General features: G+C 40.3%; 1 protein-coding gene across 5 annotated transcripts in view; it reads left to right on the top strand.

Moving 5' to 3' along the window:
• LOC141784392 (RNA-binding protein with multiple splicing-like) overlaps nucleotides 1-24,448 on the top strand; it is a 49,741-nt gene extending 25,293 nt beyond the window's left edge. Inside the window, exons 4-8 of one of the 5 annotated variants that reach the window (XR_012597439.1) lie at nucleotides 2,108-2,170; nucleotides 5,558-5,708; nucleotides 10,958-11,021; nucleotides 21,628-21,748; nucleotides 22,268-24,448. Coding sequence is in view for 2 of the 5 variants with exons in the window: in XM_074662221.1 (XP_074518322.1) it covers nucleotides 2,108-2,170; nucleotides 5,558-5,708; nucleotides 7,768-7,895; nucleotides 10,958-11,020 (405 nt within the window). In the remaining 3 variants the exon portion in view is untranslated. Of the gene's footprint in view, nucleotides 1-2,107; nucleotides 2,171-5,557; nucleotides 5,709-7,767; nucleotides 7,896-10,957; nucleotides 11,028-21,627; nucleotides 21,750-22,267 lie in introns of those variants that run through there. The other 4 variants (XR_012597438.1, XR_012597437.1, XM_074662221.1 and 1 more) reach the window with 4 other exon arrangements.
• The last annotated feature ends 2,106 nt before the right edge of the window (nucleotides 24,449-26,554 follow it).

Here is a 26,554-nt window from a genome sequence, read left to right as displayed (position 1 = left end):
TTTTTTTTTTACCAATACTGATATCGGTAAACATAGGTTATGGGGCATAACAGCAATATTAACCGGATATCGGTATTGGCAAAAATTTTCATATCAGTGTATCCTTACTTTTCATCTACTGTCAGAATTGTCACACTTTTTAATAAGTTAGAATGCTTTTTATTGGTTTCCTACATCAGAAAAAATATTAATTTCAAATCAGTAATAAGACTTCTAGATCACAGACCCATATAAGATCCAACCATTTTTGGGCGTGCATCATAAAAAATCTTGAATTTACAGTAATCACAAACACAAAAATGCACTACATTAGTTGAGCTGTTAATACACTTGGGGCTCAGTGAGTTTAGAATGTAGAAAAAGTATTTCATATTTTGTTTTGGTTTTGCTATAACTCTTGAATTTAACGCACAGATGTGCTTTAGAAAGAGTCAGGGATGCAAAATGGCTCTCAAAACATCACCATGCAACACACAAGTGTCGAAAAAGCGTTCTTGAAAAAGCTTCTCTCATTTATAAACATTGAAAAAAAAAGTATGGCAGTTTGTGTACTGCTGATGATAGGTGTGTTTATCTGTTCGGCATCGGCAGAGAAGATTCTGCAACTTTTTCGACACACAAACTCAGCTCTATGTTACTCACAAATGTGACACTATGAGGTCCCTAGGAGTGTACTCAGTTTGTTTTCCTAAAATTTTATCTTCTGTCATTTTTTCACAACATAATTTTGGGACAGAATGTGGGTTTTTTTGGCAGTTATTCAAATTTTGCAAAAACTCCAAAAGCTGTACCCTGATGGCTTTGAAGAGAATGAACAGCTTTCTTACTGTGTACCATTTATGGCCATTTACAACCAAGAAATAATCTCCCAAACACAAATCAGATTACTTTTGTTTTAAGTTTGTAATACCTCAACAAGCATTTCACTTTTTTTTCAGGTATAATTGTGGCTACAGCTGCGTTAGCATTTCTTAACGTACAAAATGTTCTCTGTGCAGTTCTTCCTCTCTGTGTAATGAATAAATGACACCCTCAGCAGCTCTCCGTGCACTTTGCCCTCTCGTTGCACTTCCTCACCTTGCCTCATATTTTTATAATTGTCACCTTTCCAGGGCCAAAAGTCGGCTCGCGCTTACATTCTCGTCTCGCATGGTGCGTTAACATTCCTCCAGCCTGTCTTTGTTTTGTCCACCACTAATGACAAATATGATGCAGATCAATCGATCGCGCTGTGCCTTGCAGGCCGAGCGCACGCTGCCATCTCCATATATAGCAAGACTCAGATCTCAGGCCTTTTTCTATTTATACTCCTGCTCCATGTCCTCCTCCTCCTCCTGACGTCTTCACTTACTCCTTTTCTTTTCTTTTTTTGAATGTTTCTTCCTTTAACTCCCTCCTCCTCCTCCTCTTCTTACCCGTCTTGTTGAAAATTCCCATAACCCTACACTGCTTTTTTCAGATCACACGCAGCAGTGGGACCTCACGGGAGCAGCATGTTTGGAGATTTTCTCCTCTCCTCCTAACATCCACACATATACGCCTCTTTTGTTTTTCCAAAAAATGTGAATTCTTTCTTCCTCGATGCAACAAATCTGACAACCAAACCCCTCATCCTTGATGTTTTCTTTCTGTTCACCTCTACTTTCATGCACACAGGCTTGAGAATGATATCATAAATGTGAAAATATTGCAGGCCTCACTTTCCTCTATTCCTTCTCTTACCTTTAACCTCTACATTCTCTTTCTCTGCTCCCTCCTCCAAACAATTTGTCTTCTTCTCTCCCCCTCTTTGCCTTGCTCACATGCACTTTCTCTCCCTCATATTGCCCGTATTTGGGCATCAGGGAGCTGAATGATGAACTCTCCCTGTAAGTGTCCAGCCTCCATCTCTCCCTCTCTTCTTCTCTCTGTCGCCTCTGTTTTATAAACAGGGTAAAAAAGTGGGAGACAGCAGAAAAAAGAGGGGGGTTGGAAATGATGTTGGGGGGATGTAAGAGTAAAAAAAAAAAGAACAACATGTCTATGTCACCCAGACAGAAACGCCGACTCAGTTTTCTGCCTTAAACCATGTTTCTTTTCCTTTTGTTCTGTCTCCTTGTCTCCCCAGCCGGTGGGGTTTGTCAGCTTTGACAGTCGATCAGAGGCGGAGGCTGCTAAGAATGCCTTGAACGTAAGTGTCATGCCCTTCTCGTGCTCCAGCTCTGCGCTTCTGTATATCTTGTGATGACTCCAACCGCATCTCTGCATTGGTTATCCAGTCAAACATTTCCAACGTTTTCTTTCACATGCAACTCACAGGAAACGGTTGCAACGCCAACATACGACGCTCTGCTGCACACACTGTACGTCTGAATGTGTTTAAGTAAATAAGCCGTCTTCTTAAAGCTTCGGCTGCAAGGTCAGGAGGAAAATTAGCTCCTTCTTCACATATAAATAGAAGATATTGATCCAGGGTTTAATTTTAATCTCACTTATTTCAGAAGCTAGCTTGGTAGAAAGCCTTGATGAGGGAGAATCAAATATGAAACAGAGCCCGTCCTCTCAGGGTTTTATTCAGCTCTCTTAAAACAAAGCAAAGGCAGCGCCGCTCTCACACAGCTTCAGTTTCCCATTGTTGTTCTAACCTGTCTACACATACACAAAGACTTCAGAGTTTTGTGTTGATCTCTTCGTCTCAGATGAAGATCAGCGTCATCATCCTCCTGTAAAGAGGGAGCATGACAACTATAGCAGAGTCTGTCAACTTTCAGATGCTGAGGTTTTGTTGCGCATCAAAGGCACAAAGAGTTGAAGAAAGCGTCAAAATTATCATCTTATTATGAGCCAACAATAGTCTGACTGTTTCCGTAGAATAACACAGTGGGGCTGAGAATTGAGCAGCGCTCTTGTTTTTTCAGGGAAAGCTACGTCCCGGGGGTCATATGGAGATTTTGCAAACATCTATCTGCATATTGAAATATGGGAACGACTGAGAAAACTCAAGGAAGGAGGGGATTTGTCTCCCGTCATGGCACTTCTGTGATATTTTCCCCCAAACTGCGAGCTTCTAAAGCTTGCAAAACACCATTACAGTAATTATCACCACAACAATACATGCAAAGGTGCAAAGAAAGTGCTAAGGAGCTACAAAAAAAAAAGGAAGAGGAAGATTTCGAAGGAGGGGATTCAACACGGTTCAAACTGAGATGTGCTCAGGCCTCATTATATCCATGTACCTTATTATACCTCTGCAGCCTCCACTGGCAGAAGCTGTGCGTGCACTGAGCCAAGGCAATCCTAGTTAATTCCCTCCTCTTCATGAGAAGAGCCATCCCTCGCTTGTTTCAGCTCACCTCAGCCCGAGCCTGCAGGGACGATCAGCGCAGCTTCTCAGTCCTTTTTTTTTTGTACTGCGGAGAACTTCACTCTTCACTGCGTGTTTTCTTTTTTTTTTTTTTTTTAACCATTGATCTGACCCTCCATGTTTCCCTGCGTCTTTTTTTTTCCTAACAGACAATCGAATGAGGTTAATTAGAGGGTGCTTATAGTTGCTGGTGGAATTCTTCCGGCCTTGTTGCTGCCATTAGAGGCAAACAAATAGCTGCTTTGTTTGTGGATGAAGGAGACCTTTGTTTATGTCACATTTTGTGTTTCTCCTCGGGCGAATGTAATTGAGAAAGAAAAATGATTTGGTGGAGGGAACATGGAGAGGTTTCTGACGTAAACTGAACGGCGAGTGAGGAAAACTGGTATGTCGGAGGGCTTTAAGAGTTGGCATCTCAGGAATTTGGCTTTCTTCAAGCTGTGAGACCTGCAGCATGCCAGAGCTAACAGCAGATTTGATGTTATATTAAGTTACAGGGTCCACTGGGAAGACAAAAAGCATCATGGGGTGGCCTCTGAACTTGTCCACCATTAGTTGCCATCAACTGAAATGATGTTCTTTCCACAGTGAGGTTTTATATATATATATAAAAAAAAGTTGTCTTGCCACCAAGTTTCAGCTGTAAATCCACTCATACCATGCTGAAGTTAACACTCCTCTAAGTGGTGTTTTCAGATACACCCAAGCTTCAATTTGACGTAAAAACAAGGCTGAAGAAGGAAAAGGAGAAGCACGATCACTAACATCTCTGTATTCTGAAGTGGTTCTTAACCACATAAAAGAAAGACTATCAGATCCTCTTATTTATTTATAACATCGCCATTTCATCATTGAATGAAATCATTCATGGTTTTTCAAGCTGTTCAGAGCAATGTTGCTAAAGCAAAGGTTACTGTTCTCATTTGTGAGGTCATCCAAGTCATCATGTGATGGTCCCAAAACTAAAAAATCAAAGAAACATTCTGAGGTACCGACCTTCTGCAACCTTCCAGGGAAATAAAGAACATCTATGGACAACTTGTCTGAACTAAACTTAGCAAAAAAAGTAGGGCAGTTTATGTTTGGTAGATTGTCTCCAGGCAAATAAATCTTATACTTTGAAAAGTCTATTTCTTCATAAATGGACCCACATTTGAAAGGAACACAAGTTAGTGGGACGGGTTGTACCCATGAAAATTTGCCAGATCTTCACTACTAATGCCAAACAGTTTGTCCTGCTGTTTGGCTTTTAACCCTTGAGAGTCAGTAGCAAATATCAGCATGTCAAGTTTGACCGGTCTGGATATGGCCCTCCAAAATGAAGGCCATAGACAGGCCTCAACGTTGGGGTCCCAACAGGACAACTCCCAAAGAAAGCATTGTAGCAACAGAGAAAATAACTACCAAACTCATACTCAACTCATCCATATTTGTTAAAAATAAAGCACAACGAATCATCAAAACAGAATTTATGCAACCATGAACCTTGACTTGAAGTGTACATAATCATGATTTCCTAAATTCAGAAAACAATTGCTTTCCCCCAACAACTGCTGATGCCTTTCCTTGATGAGATTTGGGCAGGTAGAAGGTACTGTTTGTTTTCTTCATTAAAAAGAAAAACACTTCAATTCCGGTCTGCATGGATAAAACAAAATCAGCTACAAATCCCTGGAGGCGATCGTTAAAAAAAGGCCAGTCAATCTTTAAAATCTGCTCAGCTTCCGATGAGTGACAGCCAGAGACGACGCTGTTTTTAGACACCTTTATAGCTTGGAACAACAAAGATTGTGAGTTTGCTTGTAGCAGCTTCAACAAGGTTCATGGGTGTTAAACAACCAATTGCCTTCCAAAACAAAAAGAACAGATATTTATAGAAAGTGGCTGGGATTATTGATACCCACATTTTAGACCCAAAAAACTCTCAAATTAGCTAAGACGTTTTTTGGTCTAAACCAGCATCAATGAACACTAATGAGAATCACACTTCTTCCCTACATTGTATTTGGATTGTGAATACATGTTTAAGAATAGTAAAGTACAGACTTTGGTTGTTGACTGATGACACATTTGTTTTCTGCCAAAGAAGCCCTAGATATATAATATAACTGATAGCTGCACTGCGATGGTTTTCCATAGGGAAGTCCATCTTCTATCTGTTCTTCAAACTTCCCTGTTTAATTTCACTAACCCACCTTCACTCTTTGGTCTCAGGGGGTTCGGTTTGATCCAGAGATCCCCCAGACTCTTCGGCTGGAGTTCGCCAAGGCCAACACCAAGATGGCCAAGAACAAACTGGTTGGCACCCCCAACCCCCCGCCCTCCCAGCAGAGCCCTGGGCCACAGTTCATCGGCAGAGACCCGTGTAAGTACTCCGACCATGTATGTGTCCGTCCCTGATCTTGTCTGAAGGTTTGTCTGTGTTGCTGCTTTCTTTGGCCTTTAGTTTCTCCTTTATTAGGTTATGTGTACAGCTGTTCTCCTTTAGGATTTGTTGTTTTTTGGTCTAGGACTGTTTCAACAATGGAGATTGAATTGGTTGCCAGCGGTTATCATGTCCCTTCCTGTGGAAACAGGTTGATACTATTTTCTCTTTATTAATCCAGACCAAAATTAGATCCTCTTGAACTATTCAAGGTTGCTTTAAATTCAGATTGTACGCACTTCAGTCTTAATTTTAATAGAGTTCTCCTGTATGACTGCGTCCTCCTTCTAGATTAATGATTCATAAACAGTGCATGCTCACTGTTGGCTGTATCTCTAATTATTTGAACTTACAGTCCTTCATCTCGAGTACCAGACGTGTACAGAATCTGCTACAGCAGCTCTGTGCTTTTTCCATTTAATCAAATGTTTTTCTAAAGAGTTAAGGATTCAGCAAGAATTACCCATTGATAGTTGAACACAGGCCAGCTGTGGTCATACATTCCTCCCAAATGATCAAACTGCTCTTATCTTGGAGAATGGGTGTGTGCTCCGTGCCCCGGTGGAAAATGGAGGGAAACGATTAATGAAACCATGACGTAATTACCAGGAGAGAAATTGCTGTCATTTCCTGATAAGAGATGTTTAAATCAGGCATTTATCTGATTATACTATGATAAACACTCAGAGGGGGAGACAGGAAAAATGTTGCTTGAATTTTTACAGCTATCTGATGGTTCTCCGTTGAGCTGCTGTTCTATTTTCTGGAACTACATTTTTTAAGTCTTCATTTACTCTGTACCACTCTGCACTGTCACCTTTCTCTTCACTCATGCACTTTGATCTCTTCCCACAGTCACTTTATACTCGACTCAGTAAGTAAATCATCATTTCGAGATGGCTTCCTCTCATTTCGACCTGATTCAAGTCAGCTTTACTGATGTAGAGCAGTATGTCTAGCTGTTTGCTAAGCTATACTACCACTGTGAGTGTTACGTCAATTCTGGCAGTGTTAGTGGTGTGAAGTAACAGTTGAGGTTAAACTTCTTAGAATTCGTCATCTTTCAACATATTATCAGGTCCAAAACTTGTCCATTTAGTCCTATAACGATAGTCACAGCTATAGCTCACTAGCTAACAAGCTAACCTCAGTTTTATGAGTTACCTATGATAGCAAAGGTATGTTTCTAGTTTATTTTAAATGGTTTTATTTTATTTTGAATTAAAAAACGGGGGTTACAACTTTTAGCATACTATTAGCGTAGCAAGAGAAGCAAGGTGTTAGCCCCAGACAAGCTATTGTGCTAAAAACAGCTAGCTAAGGCACCTGTCAGCACCAATTTTGGGTGATACTACTCATGAGCTATCAAATTAATTCCAAATTAAAACGTCACTGTTTTTGTAAGGCCTCATACAACCAGAACGTATTCTTTTTTGATCATGACTTGAACATTTTTATGCTAACACAGTCATGTTGACAGCCTATCATGCTCGCTTGCTTATTTCTAACTTAATTCCATGAAACTGACACCAGACTAGATTTTTAATTTGATAATTGACCAAAACAATTAGGATGCCAATTTTGCCAAAATAGGTGAAGTTAGCTTGCGTTGTTGGAGTTTATGCTAGTTGACAGTAATCAGAAAGAAGCATTACCAAGCTGCTAAAATGTGTAAATGGAAGCGCTATCGAACATGCATGCTAACAATGCTTGCATAGGTTGTAGCAGATCCACTCAGTGTGAAGCTATATAGAATATAATTGCTAAGCTGTGATTGGACAGTTGTTGGTTGGGGGAGGAGTTTAGCAAACAGTTTATTTTGGTTGAAATAAAATTAAATGAGAGGAAGCTACTTCAGATCACAAATGACCGCCTGAAGCACACCTCCACCATCACCACCACCACCACCACCATCATCACCTCCACCCTGTCTCTTCAGCCACCTGCCCATCCACTGGCCACCTTCCTCACTCCACTCCTCCTCTTCTTCTTTCCACAGATGAGCTCACAGTGCCTGCTCTATATCCCAGCAGCCCAGACGTGTGGGCATCATACCCACTGTACCCGGCGGAGCTGTCGCCGGCCCTCCCACCCGCTTTCACCTACCCCTCCTCGCTCCACGCTCAGGTAACCTGCAAACCCATCCCCCCTCCCTTTCCACCACTGCACCATCACCACCACCTCAACCTCAACCTCGACCACTGCCCTCTTTCTGTTTCTTCAGCCCCTCAAGCAGCTGCTGCTGTCAGGCCTGAAATCACTCTCTGCTTCATCCCACAGACTCACCTCAGAGCACACAAAAATCTACTGACTAGCACTAATCGCTAATTTGCCTCTGATTTAAAGTCACAGGGTAATTTGGATATCTTGTGTAAGATTTTTCAATGTTTACTGGATTTTGGATTAAACTGTGGTTTAATCTTTAGCTGATGGAATAAAGGAGCAGCTCTCACAAAGTACACAACGTGTATCAAGCTTCTTCTGCTTTATAAGTTCATCAATCAGGTTCATACAACCAATGTGTTTATTGACAGTGAAAGTTGCAACCTCTGAAATATTTATGAGGTACATGATGGTATTAGCTTCCAGGAATCGAATCAAACCAAACAAATCTTAATTGCTAAAGAGCTGATAAAGACCGCACCTGACCACTTGCCTTACTAGTTTGAAAAATCATGTGTGGTTGACTGACACATTGCATATTTTGTGGTTGAAAATTCACGACCAAGAGGTTGAAAAAAGGAGGAATATGTCAAAGCCACACAATGGAAACTGCAGTATTTCATTTTTTTACCCCTGTGAGTGGCATTCTCCATTCAAATGACAGATTCAATGGTTAAAAAGTTTTTGCATCATCATTTGCACATCATTAACTAAACCCCTCTACTTCAACCTACCTACCATCCAGAAAATCGAGGTCTTCTAATCTGCACAGCTTCACTGTGAGTTCACATGAGAGTTCATTATTGATCTCTTGAAATTCTTCTCATGGAGTCAGTTTGCTGCAGCTAACCTTGATGAGTTCTCAGTGTTAGGCGTTCAGTTGTCTGATTTTCTGTTTTTGATTTTTTTAATTCTTTGTTCAGTGCTTTGCAGTATTTTTAAGCTCAAATTGTTACACTTTCTTTGAGTGTCTTTTATCTCTGCTATAAAGAGCATATTTCCATACATAATGCAGATGCTACGGCTGTGAAAGTATAAAGGCCCCTAGCAAAGACACCAAAGCTGAAGCTGGGATGATGTCAGAATATGAAATGAAGTGAAATCTGCCTCGCTGGCATTTTTCCATATTTGGTGGAAATGTGAGCGCACACTGACACACACACAAAGAGAAGCTGGCTTTTGGGATGTCAGTAGGGGCTTGTGGGTAGTGTTAGCATCCTGCAGCCTCTTCGGGCCAAGGGTCAAAACTGATTGTACAAGCATAGTAATATGGTGCATGTTCCTGCGCACTTAAGAGTGAGTTTTGGTCAACGTGAGCTCAGCTTTCTGGCTTCTTGTCAATCATCAGACTTAATCATTTCCAGTTAAAGTACAGTCATGTTACTGGGTTTCTAGTAAATGTTATCATCAGACTCTTTGCTGTGGCATAGATTTGAAAGAATAAGAGTCCTTCTGTGGCACACATGTGAATTAAATATAAAAACATCTCTGTTCTACTGGTCTTAGGTGCACCAGGCTTGATTATGTACACTTTACTGTGCAATTATCGAAACTTGACTCAGAAAAAGACAGCATTTCTTATCAGGTTGTTATTCTCTTATGTTTGATAAAAACTGGTGTCAATCAACCACTTGTAGAAAAAAAACATTGCCTGTGTCAGAGAAGAGAAATTGAGAAATTGAGAAATTGACGGTAAGATTCTTACCACACTTTGCCCCTTAAAGAGTAGATATCTCAAACATGGATATTAAGTAACAATGATAAAAGTGTATAGATTGTAAAACTGCAACTTCTTCATATGTTGTAGAAATCCACAAATCTGACTGTAAACCGCTCAAAACACTCATTTTAAAGACAAATGGTTCAAGATTTTGACAAGGTTTTCACAAGATCTTAAAATAATGACAAGACTTACTAAAACATCATAAGAATCTCTGTACTGAGACATAACATGTTGGGGGGGTGGGCCTCAAACACAAAGATCTGCCCTTGACAGGCCTCCAGAGGGCTGGCCAATCAGAGGGAAGGGGGTTTACAGAGCTGGGAGCCTTAAAGAGACAGTATCTCAAAGGAGATGTTTCAGGCAGAGGCTGAAATAAGAGTTTTCTAAAACACCAGTGTCAGGAAAAATAAAGTGTAGTATAATGTGTAAAAACAAAACAAAACATACCAAAAAACAAACTCTTTTTAAGTACAGCCATTGCCAACCTCAGTTAGCTTAGCTTAGCTTGGCAGCCTGGCAACAGAGTTAATGCTAGCCTACCATCAACCTGCACAGACCACCAGGCTTAAAATATGTCAGTTTAATCTTGTATTCTACATTCGTTGCCGAATGTTTAGTGACTTCCTGTTTCACTACGGTGTATAGGGATGGATACCTTTCACATTTGAAATGATACAGTACTGATGCCTGGTACCTGGCAATTGGTACCAGTACTCAACTGTACCAATTTTTGGTACTTTCTTGTGTTTATGTGCTAAAAAATATCATTTTTTTTAATAATAGATTATACACATTTTTCAATTTAACATATTTATTCTTCAATATATAACCTTGCAATGTTGTTTTCATGTCCTGCATTGAAAATCACCTACTCTCCCAGTCCTTCATAGTCACATTTAGTCGAATTCAGGTACCTAAACATGGTACCTTTTGATTTGATGTGAATCGGTACCCGGTACTTTTGACAGAATTTGGTCGGTACCTATAAAAGTACCTAATTCAGTACCCATCCCTTACTATGTTTGTGATTAAGAACAAGACAGTTTCTAGTGTTGGATGCCAAGGAATTGTATTTTTTTTTTTTGCTGCTTTATGAAACCAGGTATTAATTTAATCAAATCTGTAATATCCTTCCTTCTCCTGATGAGAGATTAACTTGATGTTTGCTCCTGGATATAGTCATTCCTGGGTTAAAAAAAGACTCAAACATTGTAGATTGCACCAATATATGCAGGTTTCATATGTTTATTTACATTCATGTCTGTATAAGCATGCTAATGTTCATCTATTCATATGTGTTTAGATTCGCTGGCTCCCACCTGCAGATGGAACTCCTCAGGGATGGAAGTCCAGGCAGTTCTGCTGAAGTATGTGTGAGTAACAGCACACGCCTCACACCCACAGCCTCCTGCCCTTCACTGTCAGAGAAGTGTACATTGTGCAGTGCTATGGAAATACCAAAGTAAATGTTTTGACAGTTTATATAAACATGCACAGCAATAGTCTTACACATACTGTACGTCAGGAAAATCACAAGTTGTCATGCCAGATGGCCTGTGCGTCAAGTAAGCTCTCTGCCCTCAAACCTTCACATGAAAACCGAGCTTCTGCCAACTAACCAACTAATTAGCAACGCTCCTGCTAGTTGACTTCAAATGTAGCAGTATAACAGCAAACAAAAATAATTACCCTACTAGAAGCAAATGTCAGAGTGTAAAGCCTAGTGGGTCAATGGATCCGCGGCCGCTCCTCAGACATCATCACAAGAGATGAAAGATGCAGTTTTAAGGGGGAACTCCATTACTTTCCCCTCTCAGGTCACAGCGTACAGAGGGTTGACTTCTCCTATTGATGTGATGCTTGATCTCAGGCATCAAAGCAGTGAGTCAAACGGAATATACAACGAGCTCCGACACCAACATTTTAATAAAACGGACAGGGTTGATCTCAGCAAATACGTGTAAAATGCTAATACAAGCTGCTTTGGTAGGTAATGTGATTAAAGCAAGGGGTGAAAGTCACTCTGCATTCATTTCAGCATGTAGGCTGTAGAGCTTTGTGGTATACCCAATACTCTAAGATCTAAATCCAGTTCCTCAACATTGTTTTTCTTTCCCCTGCATGGCCTTTCAGACAGAAAAAAAGATCAAATCACAATTTGACACAGACATCAATGAGGACATTGATTAGTTGTTTCATGTCCAACCTCCCTTTAGCTCTATTTCACTATTAGCTATCATTTGAAAGCAATTTCCCTTAAGCTTACAAGCTAGTAACAACAAGCAGCACAAGCCTTTATAACTGGTGGACATTCACTCTCACTCCTCAAGCTCTGTTAAAAGTGTTAGCTAGCTATTTATGGTAAAAATTGCAGTGGTTAGATACTGGTGAATGAAGAAGCAGCATTAGCGTTAACAATAGAGTTCAGAACTTACTCATCCTTTAGCTCAGAGTTAGTATTAGCCAGCTCCTTACAGAAATATGTTGGTTACTAAGCTAGTTGAAAAAGTAAGGTTAGCATTCATGCCAAGTCCATTCCCGTCCATCATTTATCTCTTTAGTTTAGCTGTTAAAAATGCTTGACTGCTAGCTTGCTCATTGCTACCTTGACAACTTGTTAGCAGCCAATGTCTCTGTGTTGTGTGTTTTCTGAGAGTGTTGTGGGACGTGCTCATCCAAAAATTAAACAGAGAGCCATGTGTTACTTTGTTGTGGTTACGGCCAACAGTAACCGATATTAAGCGGTCAAATGTACCGATAACTCCAAAACATGGACGCAGTCCCAGGGTCTTTTCTTGAGATACTACATTATTAATTAAAGGCTTGTTCATATAAACTGTGTTGGTACACGTCGTCAGACCTGGCGATCCCATATGCAGATCACAGCATAAAACAGGGTAAAAATGGATGTTAATGCACAGTTCAGGGATCTCCCAGTTTAAGTCTTATGTTGGCAGGTATGTTGTCAGCCCTATTTTATGGTAAGCTAGCTAATTCCTTTAAAATGTCTGGGAGGCTAGTTGTCGGTCATTAACCAAATATAAGAGCAACATTAGCATATGAATTTATCTTCTTTTTATTCTCAGCTAACTGTTATTGGAGAAATCTAGTTAAACACAGTTAGCTTGCTAGTTTTAAGCCAAATTATCTCTTAGGTTCAAAGTGTTAGCTTTTTCCTTTTTTGGTCCAAACTAACTCTTATAAGATGCATCTAGATGGCCAATAAGTTGGCTCCTAACCCATGTAGGAGCAGTATTAGGGGTCGGTTCGTCTAATTGTTGGGCTGCTTATGGCTAACCTAGCAAAGAACCAAGTAACCTTTTACGTTAAGATTTAGTGTTTCCACTTTCATCAGCCATGTTGTAGTTTTTTAATAAGTTATCCTTTGTTTTAGTTTCAGTTAACGGTTAAACAAGACATTTGCATGGTTAGCTTACTGGTGGCTAACCTAGCAATGGGTAAAATAACATCTTAGGTTGTATATAAACTCTTTTATTTTGCCTTACGCTTGAAAGATGCATGCATGCAAAAGCTTTTCAGCTAGATGCTAACCCTGGAGAGGAGCAGTAATAAGATTCATTTTACTGTCCAAAATTATGCTAACTTTAGAAGTAAGCTTATTAATGGCACCTTTTTAATTTTAGCTAACTCCTAAAAGGAATATCTGGGAGGTTAGTTAGCTAGTGGCTCGCTGAATTGAAGAGCAATATTAGCCATGATAGGAAGCTTTGGTTTGTTTTGGCTTTACCCTTGACAGAGACTGAAAGTGAATTAGGTGGCAAGTAGAAAAGTTAACAGCTGTTTTCGGCACAGTATCAAGGGAGTTTACAGGGAAAATGATTAAATTTTATGCAGAAAACAAAACTTATGAGGTTAGAGATGTTTATATGCTATGTAGAAGTAAATGAGAGCACAAAATCATGTGGTAACTCTGAGTATTGTGCCACAAGCAGCTGCCTTTGTGTTACACCTCGTATTTTATCAGCTGTTGATTTTAAAATGTAAAATGGTACAGATTAATCAGATAATTCCAATTACTCTGAAACCGTGGATAAACAGATGATGTTTTTGTCTGGACCCATTTACTTTTTCATGAAAAGGGAAATTCAATAACCAAACACAAGCTACAACATTTTAGGAGATTGGAGACAACTTATTGGTTCCACAGATCAGCCTTTATTGTGCATGTTTGTGTGTGCATTGTTAGACACACACACACAAACACAAACACACACTCCTCCTCATAAAAAAACATTGAATATTGTACCATAATAATCTTGGTACTATGCAGCAGATATTAGGGAATATTTGTCACTTTGTCAAATCCTGACAGTATGAAACACAGTTTTTAATTTTAAAAACGCTCCCTGCATTTCCATGTTGTGACAAAGCACACAGTGGAGAGTTATAAAGAAGGCTGGGCTGAAGAGGATGTAGGGATGTGATACTTCAAAAGGTCGTAAATGTGGGATATCCACCATGAAGCGCCGAGGTACCTGGATTGTGCTGTAAGGGCAGTTTTTATGAATCTTTATTAAAAAAGTGATTAGCATGGGGCTTTGTTTAAAATAAATTGCATGTGAATTACTATGAGTGCGACAGAACATGGAGGAGGAGCTGGTTTCTAATAAGTCCTTTGATAAATTCATGAGTTAACTGTAACCAAGCATGAGCTTCTCCTCTGCTTGAGACAAACCAAACACTGTTGTGCTTGCAGAAAAACGAAACCACAAAGCACAACAAATCCTCGGCTATTCCTTCAATCGGTGTTGGCAGACTGTGCCTGTGTGCGTGTGTGTACGTGAGTGTGTGTTTGCGCTCGGCGCCAGTCACTCTGTCACCAGCACCCTCCCTCCAGCGTCTCAGGACAGGAAGAAACATGTCCTCCCGACCCCTTGGGGAGCCGGTGGGGAGCAGGTGGGTGGTGATGTTAGCATGGAGGCTAACACTCATCTAGCTGTTGATTGGTGCTAGCCCTGCACTGTCCCTTTGTAACCCTTTGCATCCTGATTTGGAGAGACTAAAACATACATGGAGAAATAATAGATGTGTAGTTGTGGGTTGTGGGTGTAAAGCAGAAAAGGATTAGGGAAAGGAGGGGCTGGAGGAAATAATTATTTCTCTATCAGACCAGGAGGAAGTTGTTTAAAGGGTCAGGGCTGCCCCAGTGGATATAAGCCCCTCTTTGAAACAACACCCCCACATCCGGTTTACAGTGAAGCCAAGACATCCAGTCAGAACCCTGTGAGAAGAGCAACAGATCTACACTCACAGGCCTACAATGCTCTGAAATTATAGAGCACATGCTCAGCAATCAGCCCTGCATCTATAACTGCTGCCTATTATATCCGGCTGAAAGAAATTTGCCATATTTAAAGTATTAAGAGTTTCACTGAAATAAGTTTGAGCTATCTTTGATGCTGTGAGAACACCTCATACGTCACTGTAGTCTGTTTATGTGGGAACCTCCTTAGCCTGGAGTAAAACAGCCCACAATCACAAACAGTCTATGGACGATACAGATGATAAGAGGCTCTGGTTTTGTATTTGTGACGTCTTTTATTAAAAGGTCTCTGAGGAGTTTGAAAGTGATCTTGAAAAACTCTCTCCTGAGCATAATCCACACTTTAAAATGAGATTATCAGCGCCAATATTGCTGGTAACAGGTTATTTTAAATTGCTACTTCTTTGCGTCTAGTGGGCCATGCAGGACCGAATTGATCTACGGCACGTCTAGGTCTCTATGACAACACCACGGCTGCTGACGAAGTTCAGTACAGACGAGATAAAACACAGAGATCTGTTTTTCTCTGCGAAACACGATTTCTATGATTAATTTTGTAGTGATGGTGGACACAGGAGCTTAACTGTCAGACAGAAAAAGGACAGAAGAGCAGAAGAAAGATAAACGGTAGAGTGATACAGCCCGAGCTTAAGGCTAATTAGCCCTTTAGCTTGGGCTGTATCACTCTATAACACAGGGGCTAAACTGTTTTTGATAATGTTCATTTCAACCCACAGTCAGCAGTTATTTTGCAGTGGTCTGTTCAAACTTGAGAGTCTATCAATAAAATGAAGAGTGAGGTTACGTTAGCTCTGATTGGTAGATGACTGCAGGACATCGCTAACCAGGATTTACTAACGTTACACATTACGGACTTGTCTTAGAGCACCGTACTGCCAGCTGGGCTAAATATAAACGGCTACTAAGATACTTACAAACTGACAGTTTTTACCTGTTGTCACATTAGCCTACAGATACGTCAGAGCACTGGGCTAACATATAGGCGGCTGCTACAACATTTGCTTGATGTCACGTTTCAAACTGTAGTGCTACGTTACTGTACTGATAAATACCTTACCTCAGCGCATTGTACCCAGTAAAAAAATGTCTTGGACAAAGATAATTTGTTTTATCTGATCTCCATTTAATTCCAAAACAAACACACGCCTCACTAAAAGTAATTTACGACGGTGTGCGGAGACTCCGGGCCACAAGGTGGCGAGAGAGTGCAATCAAAACAGATCCTCCTCATAGTATCTTTAAATTTTTGCCTCAAAAGTTTGAAAAACTTGTATTAATTTGTGGTAAAGGCAGAAGGGAGGGATGTCTGAAACTGTCCGAGCAGAGTGAGCTTCCCCGCTCGCTCCGTCCCTGACATCTTACAGCTGGAGCCGACCTCGTGTTCTTTTCTCTCCTGCTTGTTTCTTCAGCCGATACAGTTTGAAGTTAGAAACAAAACGTCTCAATGTAGGCTGGAAGGAGGGTGTTACTTATTTGTGCAACACAATCTGTTGAGCACAGAGCTTGTGAAACACTTTGAAGCAATTTTAGCTGCAAGACTGCAAGAATAAACATGATCTGAGGTTACAGAGAGAGGCTGTCTGAGGTGCACTTGGTGCTGTACAATTTGTCTGCTTGTGACGGGATGAAAAAGTAAAGGTGCCATTTTTAGAGCTGTGCCACTTTATGCAAGTTGAAACAGGTAGATACCTAGTTCTGACTGCTGAAAAACACATCACACTGCAAGTTTTTGTAGTTCCCCTAAAAGCTGGGGCTAGTTTTTCATCAGAATGTTTGTGAAGGTGAATTATATTTGACATTCATGCTCGGGCACAGAGCTCCATCCAAAGACAACCTAATAGTGGACATTAATGCCTAGTGAACTGGATGGAAAGGTAATCCGGATTTTCCATCTGACAAGACGTGGTGGGGGACTAAAGTGTGTGTGTCATGCATGCTTGTGTGTGAGAGACACTAGATGTGTGTGTGTGTGTCTGGCTGCCTGCCCTGAGGAGCTTTTTTGGCCAATAGCCCGACAAAACCAGTGGTTCCTGTGCAACGTTGGACTAACTCCCACAGGAGAGCTGAGGGCCAGCTGGGGCCCCCTTTAATAAGGAAGTGGTACTTTGTTCTTTGACCCCCAACTGACACATGCACACACACACGCACACACACATGCACACTCGTACACATACAGTATGGCTGCCTCTTCCTCGCACCGGGGCTCAGGAGCTGGATACATGTCAGCAGCTGTGTTCATCACCACCCAGCTCCAGCAGCTTTGACTGGTATGTGAGAAACACAGCCGGGGCCTAAAGGCTTTTCTCCAGATTAAAGGGGCTTCAGACAGCCTGCTTTTTCATGGCTAGGCTGCACAGGTAGAAATCTTAAATGGCTGTACAGGTTTGCTTGCAAGTTAAAGCCCTGGATTTACAAATTGAGGATATTTAACATAGTGAACATTGTTATACAAGGGTTTACAGTTTTATAGTTTTTTGATGTGTTCCTGTTTCAGTTTGAGAGCAGTGATTGGTTATTGTTGTTCTCATCTGTACTGTTCTCAATTTTATCTTAACATCATCTGGGCTCAAAATTTTGATCCCATATTTTGCTCTTTTTCTGCAGTTTGATATGGATCATTGATGTCTGTATGAAATGGTAGTAACATGTTTTGGTCCAAAAAGCCAATAAATCAAGCACAGCAGCATTGTTTCCAGGCTTTCATAGCCCCTCTGTTCAGAACGCTCGGATTTAGTGGGCGTGACCTTCATATGTAAATGAGCCACCGCTGATGCTCTTCCACGTCACTGAGAGTGGCGCCACGAGCTCCGAGTGCACAATGTTTAGAAAACTGCGAAGCTCGTTTACTGTTACATTACAGGCTAAAACAACAGGCTAACCGCAGCTAAAGTTAGCATCCTGAAGCTAACACGGAGACAGGGGAGTATCAGTGGGGAGTATCTGCTCCGGTGGACCAATCAGGTCAGACTTGCTCCTGATTGGTCAAAAAGGGAATCGCTGACGTCGGCAAATCCTGGAAATTCCAAACAGCTCGTTTTAGGTCAGGATTTTACATTCAAAAGCACTACTAAGTACAGGTTTGGCCATTAAATATCAGATTTTGTGGGCTGGGAGGAAAGCCAAAGACCCACACATTTCACTAAAAGACGTAATCAAATGTTTTTTGCATAATATGTGATCTTTAAAACTGCACTTTACCTTAAAGGTACATTTTGTATTTTACAGTAAATCATCGGCACACTGCACGGCAGATGAATTCTTTTTTACTTCAGCGGTTTTGAAGATATTAGGATGACAAGTTTGTTCAATCAGAGGTGCAGCTCAGCTCACATAACTGACAGGGGCCACCAAGGTGTTTGAAAGGAAGCTCAAAGCCTGAGTCACATCCGATATGGTCCTTGTCAACCATTGACTTCATTACACTGCATCAGGAACAGATGGGCTACATAGCAGAGACCACATCTATATTTTAAACAGTTTTTGTATTTACCACATGGTGAGGTATCACATCCAATGCTTTCATTTCTGGTGTTATGTCAAATGCATGGCAAGATAAGGTATCGCTTCAAATGGTATTGTCTCATACTGCACTGTTCCTTATACTAATGGGAAATATCACATCTGATGGTAAATTGGATATTATTGCATCGTATCACATTGAACTATGTTGAATCGTATTACATCGCATTGGGTTGCATTTTATTGTATCCATAGACTGTAAAAAAAAATGGACGTCTCTTGCTTGGCTCGAAGTGAGGTCACCACAAAAACTGCTCCCCCTGGTGGCTGGCTGCAGTATATGCCAAAAAAATCCAGCTCTCCAGTCATTCCAGATGAGCTGTGGTCAGACTTCAGAAAACGAATACACCTTGTAGAAATGTTTCTCACATCCAATTGTTGTGGTGATTTGAAGATATTATTTGGCTGCCTTGTATTCAAGTCCTTTTTTTTCAGAAAAACTTCGTTTTCATTAGTTTCAAGAGTTTTAAAAGAGGCTTTACGCCTTGTTTAACGATGATTGACAGCTGCTGTTCTTATGTAATTTTTCAGGCATAGTAAAATATGTTGGGAGGTAGAGTAAAGAAGAGTGAGAGGAAAAAAATAAATATGATTTTTGTCACCTGGCTGTACAACTGCTACCAATGGCTGTGCCTGTAACAAGGGTTTTTTTGGCTTAGAAACTGTACAGTGGTAAATGGCAGAGCCACTCTATATACAGTCTATGATTGTATGGCATTGCGTTTTATTGTATTGTCCAGCATTGTCTGGCTTGATGTAGTATTGCGTTGTATCTTATTGTGTTGTTGGGTCACAAATTTAAGGGAATTTTCTTATTGTATCACATCATATTATTTTGTATTCTATCCCCAGTTTTGGGCGCCTGTATTTAGCATTTTGAGGCATATAAGCATTTGCCTTTTCTAAGATCCAGTGGCCGATTAGAAATTCAATTTAAAAGACATGCTGCTTAACCTGGGAGCTGTGTAATAAACACATGCTCAAAGGCATTCAAACAAAGTTAATGTTGGAGTTTGTATTATGTCAAGTTTTGAGGCCAATATTTTCACTTTTACTGTAAATGAATATCGGCACCAAATATTTGTTATCAGCTTCCTTGACTACTGATAATCAGTTTCGCTATGGCCTTGAAAAAAACACATTGGTCAATCTCTAGTATTGAGTGGTTACTCATGTATTACATCACTTACATCATTATCTTTATTGTATTATATTGTCTCGTCATATCATGAGTTGAAGATTTGTAGATTGGTATAAAGATAACAGTGAACTCTCTTGAGCATGTTCACATAGTTTTGATATTGTGCGGAAAGCACTGTTGAATTCTGGGTTCAAATTTGAACAGGACTTCTCTCTTTATTTGCAGTATGAGATCAGTGATCACTGATAACACGCACTGGAACATTTTCTGCATGGAAATAAAGCCAGAAAACAGTGCACACATTCATGAGAAAGCCAGTCAGCTCCCCACATTCTCAAACACCACTTGTTTACCTATCTCACATCATGCGCCCAGCCCGGGTTATTGGCTGTAACACATTAAGCCTGCAGATCACTAAACCTTTGCCTGATCCGCACAGACATGTTCAATGATCAACCCAGTCTTTAACCTTGGTGTCTCAGCCAGAACAAATAGGGAGGTCTGGAAGTATGCGTCGCATCAGCTTAGCCAAGCGGCTGAGTATCGCATCGATTCCCTCACCCCTGATTGAACGCGCAACAGGGCATTAGCTAGGCCAGCCGTGCCCCTACAAAATCAAAAGGAAAGTACTCTTTTCTCAACCTGTCTCTCCTCTTCTTCCCCTGTAACAGCCTGTCTCTCTTCCTCTCTCCTAAGGTCATGTTTAGTTTTCTAATTGTTTATTATTCCTAAGGGTTTCTCCCCCCTTCTGCCCCTCTGAACCCAAGTTACCACGGCCTCTCAGAGATGTCTATTTTTGGTTATACATCTGGGTTTGGGTGAAGGGGTCGGAGGATTGACCTTTCTCTCTGCTCTGCTGCTGCTGCTGCTGCTGGTGGGGGGATGATGGAGTTAAAGCTAGGATGGATCATGGGAGATATAGTTATGGGGGAAGTATTTAAGTCTATTCTGGGCTGACATCTTGTGTGTCACTGCCAGACCTAGAGAGATTAAGGAGAAAAAGATGGCAGAGATTATTTTCTTGAAGGAGAGGTTATCAGGTAGCGAGTCAAACTGTGTGTTTAGCAAATACAGAAATACTTTTAAAGAGTTGTTCAATCTGCTGAGTCCAACAACATTTTTGTTTTTTTTTGTGGACAGTGCATTATGTTTTACATTACACTTAAAAGAGTAGAGCTGGGACATTATGCTATCCTCGTGATTCGATTCTATTATGATTTTTGGGGTGCCGATTTCTTCAATATTTACAATTTTTGCAATTTTTAGTTTTCATTTTCAACACCAGACCATGGGAAAAATTAAGGATGATGATGTGAACAGATGATATCAGGAGCCATATTTTCCCATAAAATGCACGTCACGTGAGTCAGAGAGAAACATTTCGCCCTCTGCTGGTGAAAAGTGGTAACTTTTTTCAAGTCCAGTTTATAAACAAAGACTAAAATGAAGAATTTGAATTTAATTTTTTAAAAAAAAGACAGAGAATCCTGATTTTGATATTGTCAAACAAAAAATCCTAATATATCAATTTTCATTTTTTTCTCTATTAAAGAGGGGGTATTGTGTTTTTTTGTGGGATTGATAATGTCCCCTTGTTTTCCTGCATTAGCTTCTTTTGATTTAAAGTGTAAAAAATATCCTGACTTTTCTTACACTGGTGTTTAAGAAAAACCTTATTTGAGCTGCTGTCTCTTTAAGGCCCCCTGCTCCACAGACCCTCTTGCTTCTGAATAGCCATCCCTCCAGAGGCCTGTTGGCTGCAGACCTTGGTGTTTGAGGCCTCACCCTGACTAATATGTCATGACCCAGTGAAGAGATTTGATGACCTCTTTGTTTTAACTGGTCCCGTAAGGACTATTTGAGCAGTTATATCTAGTAAAATTCAAATATGAGAAAGCATAGTACCCCCTCTTTAACCAATAAATGTCATGGCTTTAAGTCTAATAAAACATTGATTCAGAAAGAGCAGATGCAATAATCTTAACCAGCGTCTCCTTCTTGTCCTCAGGTTCCTGATGTGTGATGGTGGCCGTGGCCGGCTGTGACGGGCGTTTGCTGATTGCCTCTCATGTCCAATTAGAAACCAGGAGGACGGAGCTGACTCCAGATCTCGGTGCAGCGTACCGTCGGTGAGTTTACGACTTGAGATTTCACAAGCATTGATCCCAACAGGCGACGAATAAAGGTGTAAGTCTCACCTCGCTACCAGAGAAGCTGCTCTGTCCCTCCTGGCGAAATAACTGGTCTTAAAGTGTAGATTTGTGGGGGAAAGCTGTGAAAGCTTCAGTCCGTGTCATTTCTTGAGCCTGTACGTCACTGCCACAGTGCTGGTCTCACCTGTGTGTGTTTCAGCTTTTGCTCAACAGAAAGTGTTTTCAAAACAAACCCTGTACACGATATTTGTGGAATAAAAGTGTGTGTGGTCCTGGCATAAGTTGGAGGAATTGAGTACAAAACAAGAAACATGTTTTGCACGAGCCTTTACCTTTCATCATCTTTGTGGTCGTGTGACTGCATTCAAGTCGTGCAAACGCTCCACATGCTCCCTCGTGTTTTCGTTTGTGTACAAGGTTCGTGTGCGGTGACCATGGCGATCTCACCCCTTTTTTTTTCCTCTCCTCTTCTCTGTCTCTCCCCTTCCCTATCAGGCAGCAGCAGCCTCATGGGCCTCAGGACATACTAGACCTCAGCCTCCATCACACATCGAGCACCCCCACCCTCCTCCTCAAAGTCCCTCCAACTCTTTTTTATACTGTTACATACTAAGATGTACCGGCAGCGCTTTGGCCACGCCTCCTCTGACACTTAAAAGGTACCACGACAAAGGCGCAGGCACCCTTTGTGACTGCATCCTCATCTTGCTGTGCGTTGTGTATATGCAAGTGTAGCGACAATTTATGCAGGAACTTTGCAAGGCCAGACATCGAAGTGTCCCCAAAGCGCTGCTGGGTAATGTTATTATATGACTATAATTATTACTATTCTGTATATCATTCATATTAATGTTATTATGATTATTAAATACATGTTGAAGCATGACTTTGCAAAAAAAGATGAAAAAAAAACAATGCTGTACATTTTTAGATATTTTAAAGAAATACAAAAAAGTATTTTTGTAATCAAGACAATGTTTGAAATGTTTGATTGGTTCATGTTGTGTGAGAAACTTTCATAATATTTTTTTCCTTTTTTGTGCCATGTTAGATTCGCTAAGTCGCCCTGCTAAACCAAAGCGGCCCTGTTGGCTTGCTCTTGTCCTTTCTGCATACTGTGTGTCTTTGTGCGGTGTCTTTACCTGAAGAAGCCAACATATTAGTCCTCTAGGATGTGATCCAAATCCTGATTTTTTTGCAGTTTGCAGGTAATCAAATGTGTTAAATAAAAAAAGAAAAAAATAGAGGAAGAAGAATAAAGAGGTTTTGACAAGAAGAAGCCATCAGCGTTGAAGCCGGCGTGACCCCGAAGACTGCAAAACACAGCAAACTGAGCCCTGCTATAATAAGAATGTGCTTCTTCATTGTTCAGCAGGAGGACAGCGGCACAGTATAGAGAAACAAAAGACCAAAGGCGTTTTATTTTTTACACTGGAGAGCTATCTAGGCTAGTGGAATTATTCTGTTTTCTGACTGCTTTGTACTCCTCAATCTGATTTCTTCTGAAGTATGACATTATTTTTTTTCTGCATGTCTCTTTTGGTGTCACTCCAAAGAGCCACTCTGCATCTGAAAGGATAGTCACTTAAAGCAATTTGTCCCTTTTGTCTATTTTTAGGGAGCCAACCTGCTCTTTATTTTATTTTGTGAAATTTCCAATTTGCATAACAATTATTAGAGTGTTTAAAACAAAAAAAAGAAACTCGTCTTTTGTAATCTTGCCTCCTCTGGACCTGCAATAATGTCTCTGCTGTTTGACATATCATAGAGCGATCATATTTTTTTCTGTGACATCCCGACGCCAAAATTTCTCATCCGTGTCACATCCTGAGAAAAACAAACAGCGTTTCTTGTACTTTTCTGATGAGGCTAAGTCACATTTCACAGTGATGTGACAATCAAAAAAAGTGAAAAACAACCCCTCCTGTAATCCCTCACCCAGGTGTGTACAATCATAATGGAGTGGTTGAAAAATATAGTCAGTGTTTGTAATGAATTATAATAATATGCACATACTTTCAACTAATTTTCTGAAGCAGTTTCCTCTTTCAAAGACATTTTTTAAAGCCATGTGTGGCACCAAATTTATTAGAACAAGTATTTATAAGGTGTGTGTGTGTGCGTGTGTTTTTATGGGTTTTTAAAGTTAATAGAAGAGGCCCATTATATAATTCATTGTAAGTATTAATGTAAGTTTAATTGTATATTCATTTGGTAATTTTCTAGAGCTCCTCTGTGTGTTTGTATCTGATATATAAATGCTGTTTTACCTACATAACTCACTGTGAAATCCAGAGAAAAACACACTCTTGGAGCCGATGGATCTGTGTGGGTGTGTTCCCAGCAGTATGGTACAGAAGTTTCTGGAAATTAATCCGATGATCCCTCCCTTTTGTGGATGAGAAACCCTCCTTTCTTGTTTCAATATACCATGTGCGTACCTGTGTGTTCTGTGCATGTTCACGGCATGTGTGTTCTTTTCTTTTTTTCTTATTGCATAGTGCTGTTGATATTTATGTATTTTAACCGCTGTGAGGAGAAACTGTATTTCAGTGAATTGCAGAGGTTTGTTTGTTTGAAACAAAGAAAAAAAAAACAAAGGTGATCAAAATGAGAAGTTTCTATGAAAATGTTAAATGAAGACATTTCAGGCCATCTGCCATTAAAGATTGACATCATCCCTGCTGCTGTCATGGTTACTTCTTTCTGGGTGTTGTTGTTATTGTGCTTCATGGAGCATGCTCTCTAGTTGTGGTTCCCAAAGTGGGGATGGGAGGCCCCGGAGGGTTGCGAAACACTGGAAGGGGGAGGTGTGAAATTCTTTCCAACACCAAAATTATTATTTGTTGTTTTTTAAATAAATATTTTGGGGAAAAAAATAATGAAATTAAAAAATAAAATGAAAGAAAAATTGGGCTTTCGTTCTAGCAAACCATGCAAACATGTATTGTTTAATCTGTTTTCCATTTTTTCCTTTCTTTGTCACCCCTGAGGTGACTAAATCAGGATAACAACAGTATTAAAAGCGTCAGGTTAATTTAGGAAACACAGCAAAAAGTGCACATCCATAATCTAATGCTGTACCGACCAAGGGATTTTGTTGTTTTTTCTTGTATTTGCCCATTAGTGTATTCCCATGGCAAGGGTTTGCTGTTGTCCAGTGCTGCTTTTCTGCTATTATTAGAGGTTTTGTCAAATTTTGGGAACCCCAAGAGGGGTGCAAATCTCAGAAGTGGCGTATTAAATTCTTAAAGTTTTTTTTAACATGTTCAGTCCTCTTAAAAACGTATCATCACAATTGCAGATTGAGCTCAGGCTCTCAACATTCTTCTAAAAATGGTCTACAGTGGTCAAAATGGCCTCTGTGAGAGTTCTGTCAAATCTTAAATCCCATGCAACATTTTTTATAAAACTGAAAAAACTGAGAAGCAACATTAGCATCAGAATAAGCAAACAGATAGAAAAACTATCAACAATGTAGAACTGGGATCTACAATATTTACTATCAAAGGAGCCATTTTGCTTCATTTAACTTGGATTCATGTCATTCCAGAGCCACAAAATCTACTTTATCTTCTCCAAAAGCTATGGGAGTAAAAAAATAAATTAAAAAAAAATAAGCAAAGTTAAAAAATATACAATAACTATCCAAACAAGAAGTTTTTGAATGTATGATTTTTTTTTTTGTCGTTCTACTCATTTATTATTTTATGCTAATTTCCTGACATAACGTATGTGTATTAAGCCTGGAATGAATCCGTCCACACAAAATGAAGGTTTAGTGTGTTTCAGGGTTATGGTTAGGGTTAAGGCTGTGTTTTGCTTAAAATGAGACGCACGAGATCCACGGGAGAGAACGCGCGAGGCTTTTATGCTTATTAACACCCCGCGCGGCGTCCGTTGGTGTCCATTCCCAAACTGCAGGGGGCGGTGTATCACAAACGTGCGTCTGCCTGAGTACCAAACGTGTGTCGAAGGAGTTTGACTTTGTTTACAACTTGACATATCTGTCTCGAGGAGTTTTTCAGGTTAGCAAGTTTTGAGTGAGCACAGCGTGGAAATTTTCTGCATGAGAAGGACCACGTGAGGGGGCGTAGGCACGAAAATGACGTCATTCTCCCACACGAAGCCGCACGGCCCGGTGGAAGCGTCAAGCATTGAATCAGCCTTTAAGGTATGTGTGTTTCAGGGTTAGGGTTTGGGTTGGGGTGTTTTATTTTCCTTGAGTCAATAAAAGTGTCTAACAGGAACAATCACGTTCCAAACATGTAAGCTAGCTCAACTTGCAGTGATAACTGAACACGTGGTGTGGCGCTGATGAGGCATTACAGGAAAAAACCTTGTTTGGCAAAACCAGTTTGCTCGCAAAGCCACCATTTTTTTCTGATTTGTCAGGTATTTTGAAAACCTGTCATTAAACTACAAAGAGAAAACTTTTCAGCATCCATTATCTTGCTTAAGTGTTAGCAAACATCAGCTCAACACAGGTTTAAGATTTATTTTAAAGAAACATTGATTACTAGTTGACAGGGTTAGCTAAATAAACTCTTTATCTAATGGTTAAAGTTGTGCTAGTTCACTAACTTTTGGGTTATTTTTACTGTTATCTACGATTTTTTTCAATGGAAGTAGGGAGAATTTTGAATCGGTCTTTGTAAGTGACGTCATCTTCAAGCCCCTCCCTCCATTTTTGTGGGTAAATGGATGTAAACAATAGAGGTAAACGAAGAGGCAGTGAGGAGCTCTACGATTTTATACAATGTTAAATCTAAAAAAAAACAA

This window comes from Halichoeres trimaculatus, unplaced genomic scaffold (assembly GCF_033239565.1).
Source record: "Halichoeres trimaculatus isolate MK-OKI-2021-1 unplaced genomic scaffold, fHalTri1.1 fHalTri1_scaffold_22, whole genome shotgun sequence".
Lineage (NCBI taxonomy): Eukaryota > Metazoa > Chordata > Actinopteri > Labriformes > Labridae > Halichoeres > Halichoeres trimaculatus.
This window is presented reverse-complemented; position numbering and strand designations above follow the sequence as displayed.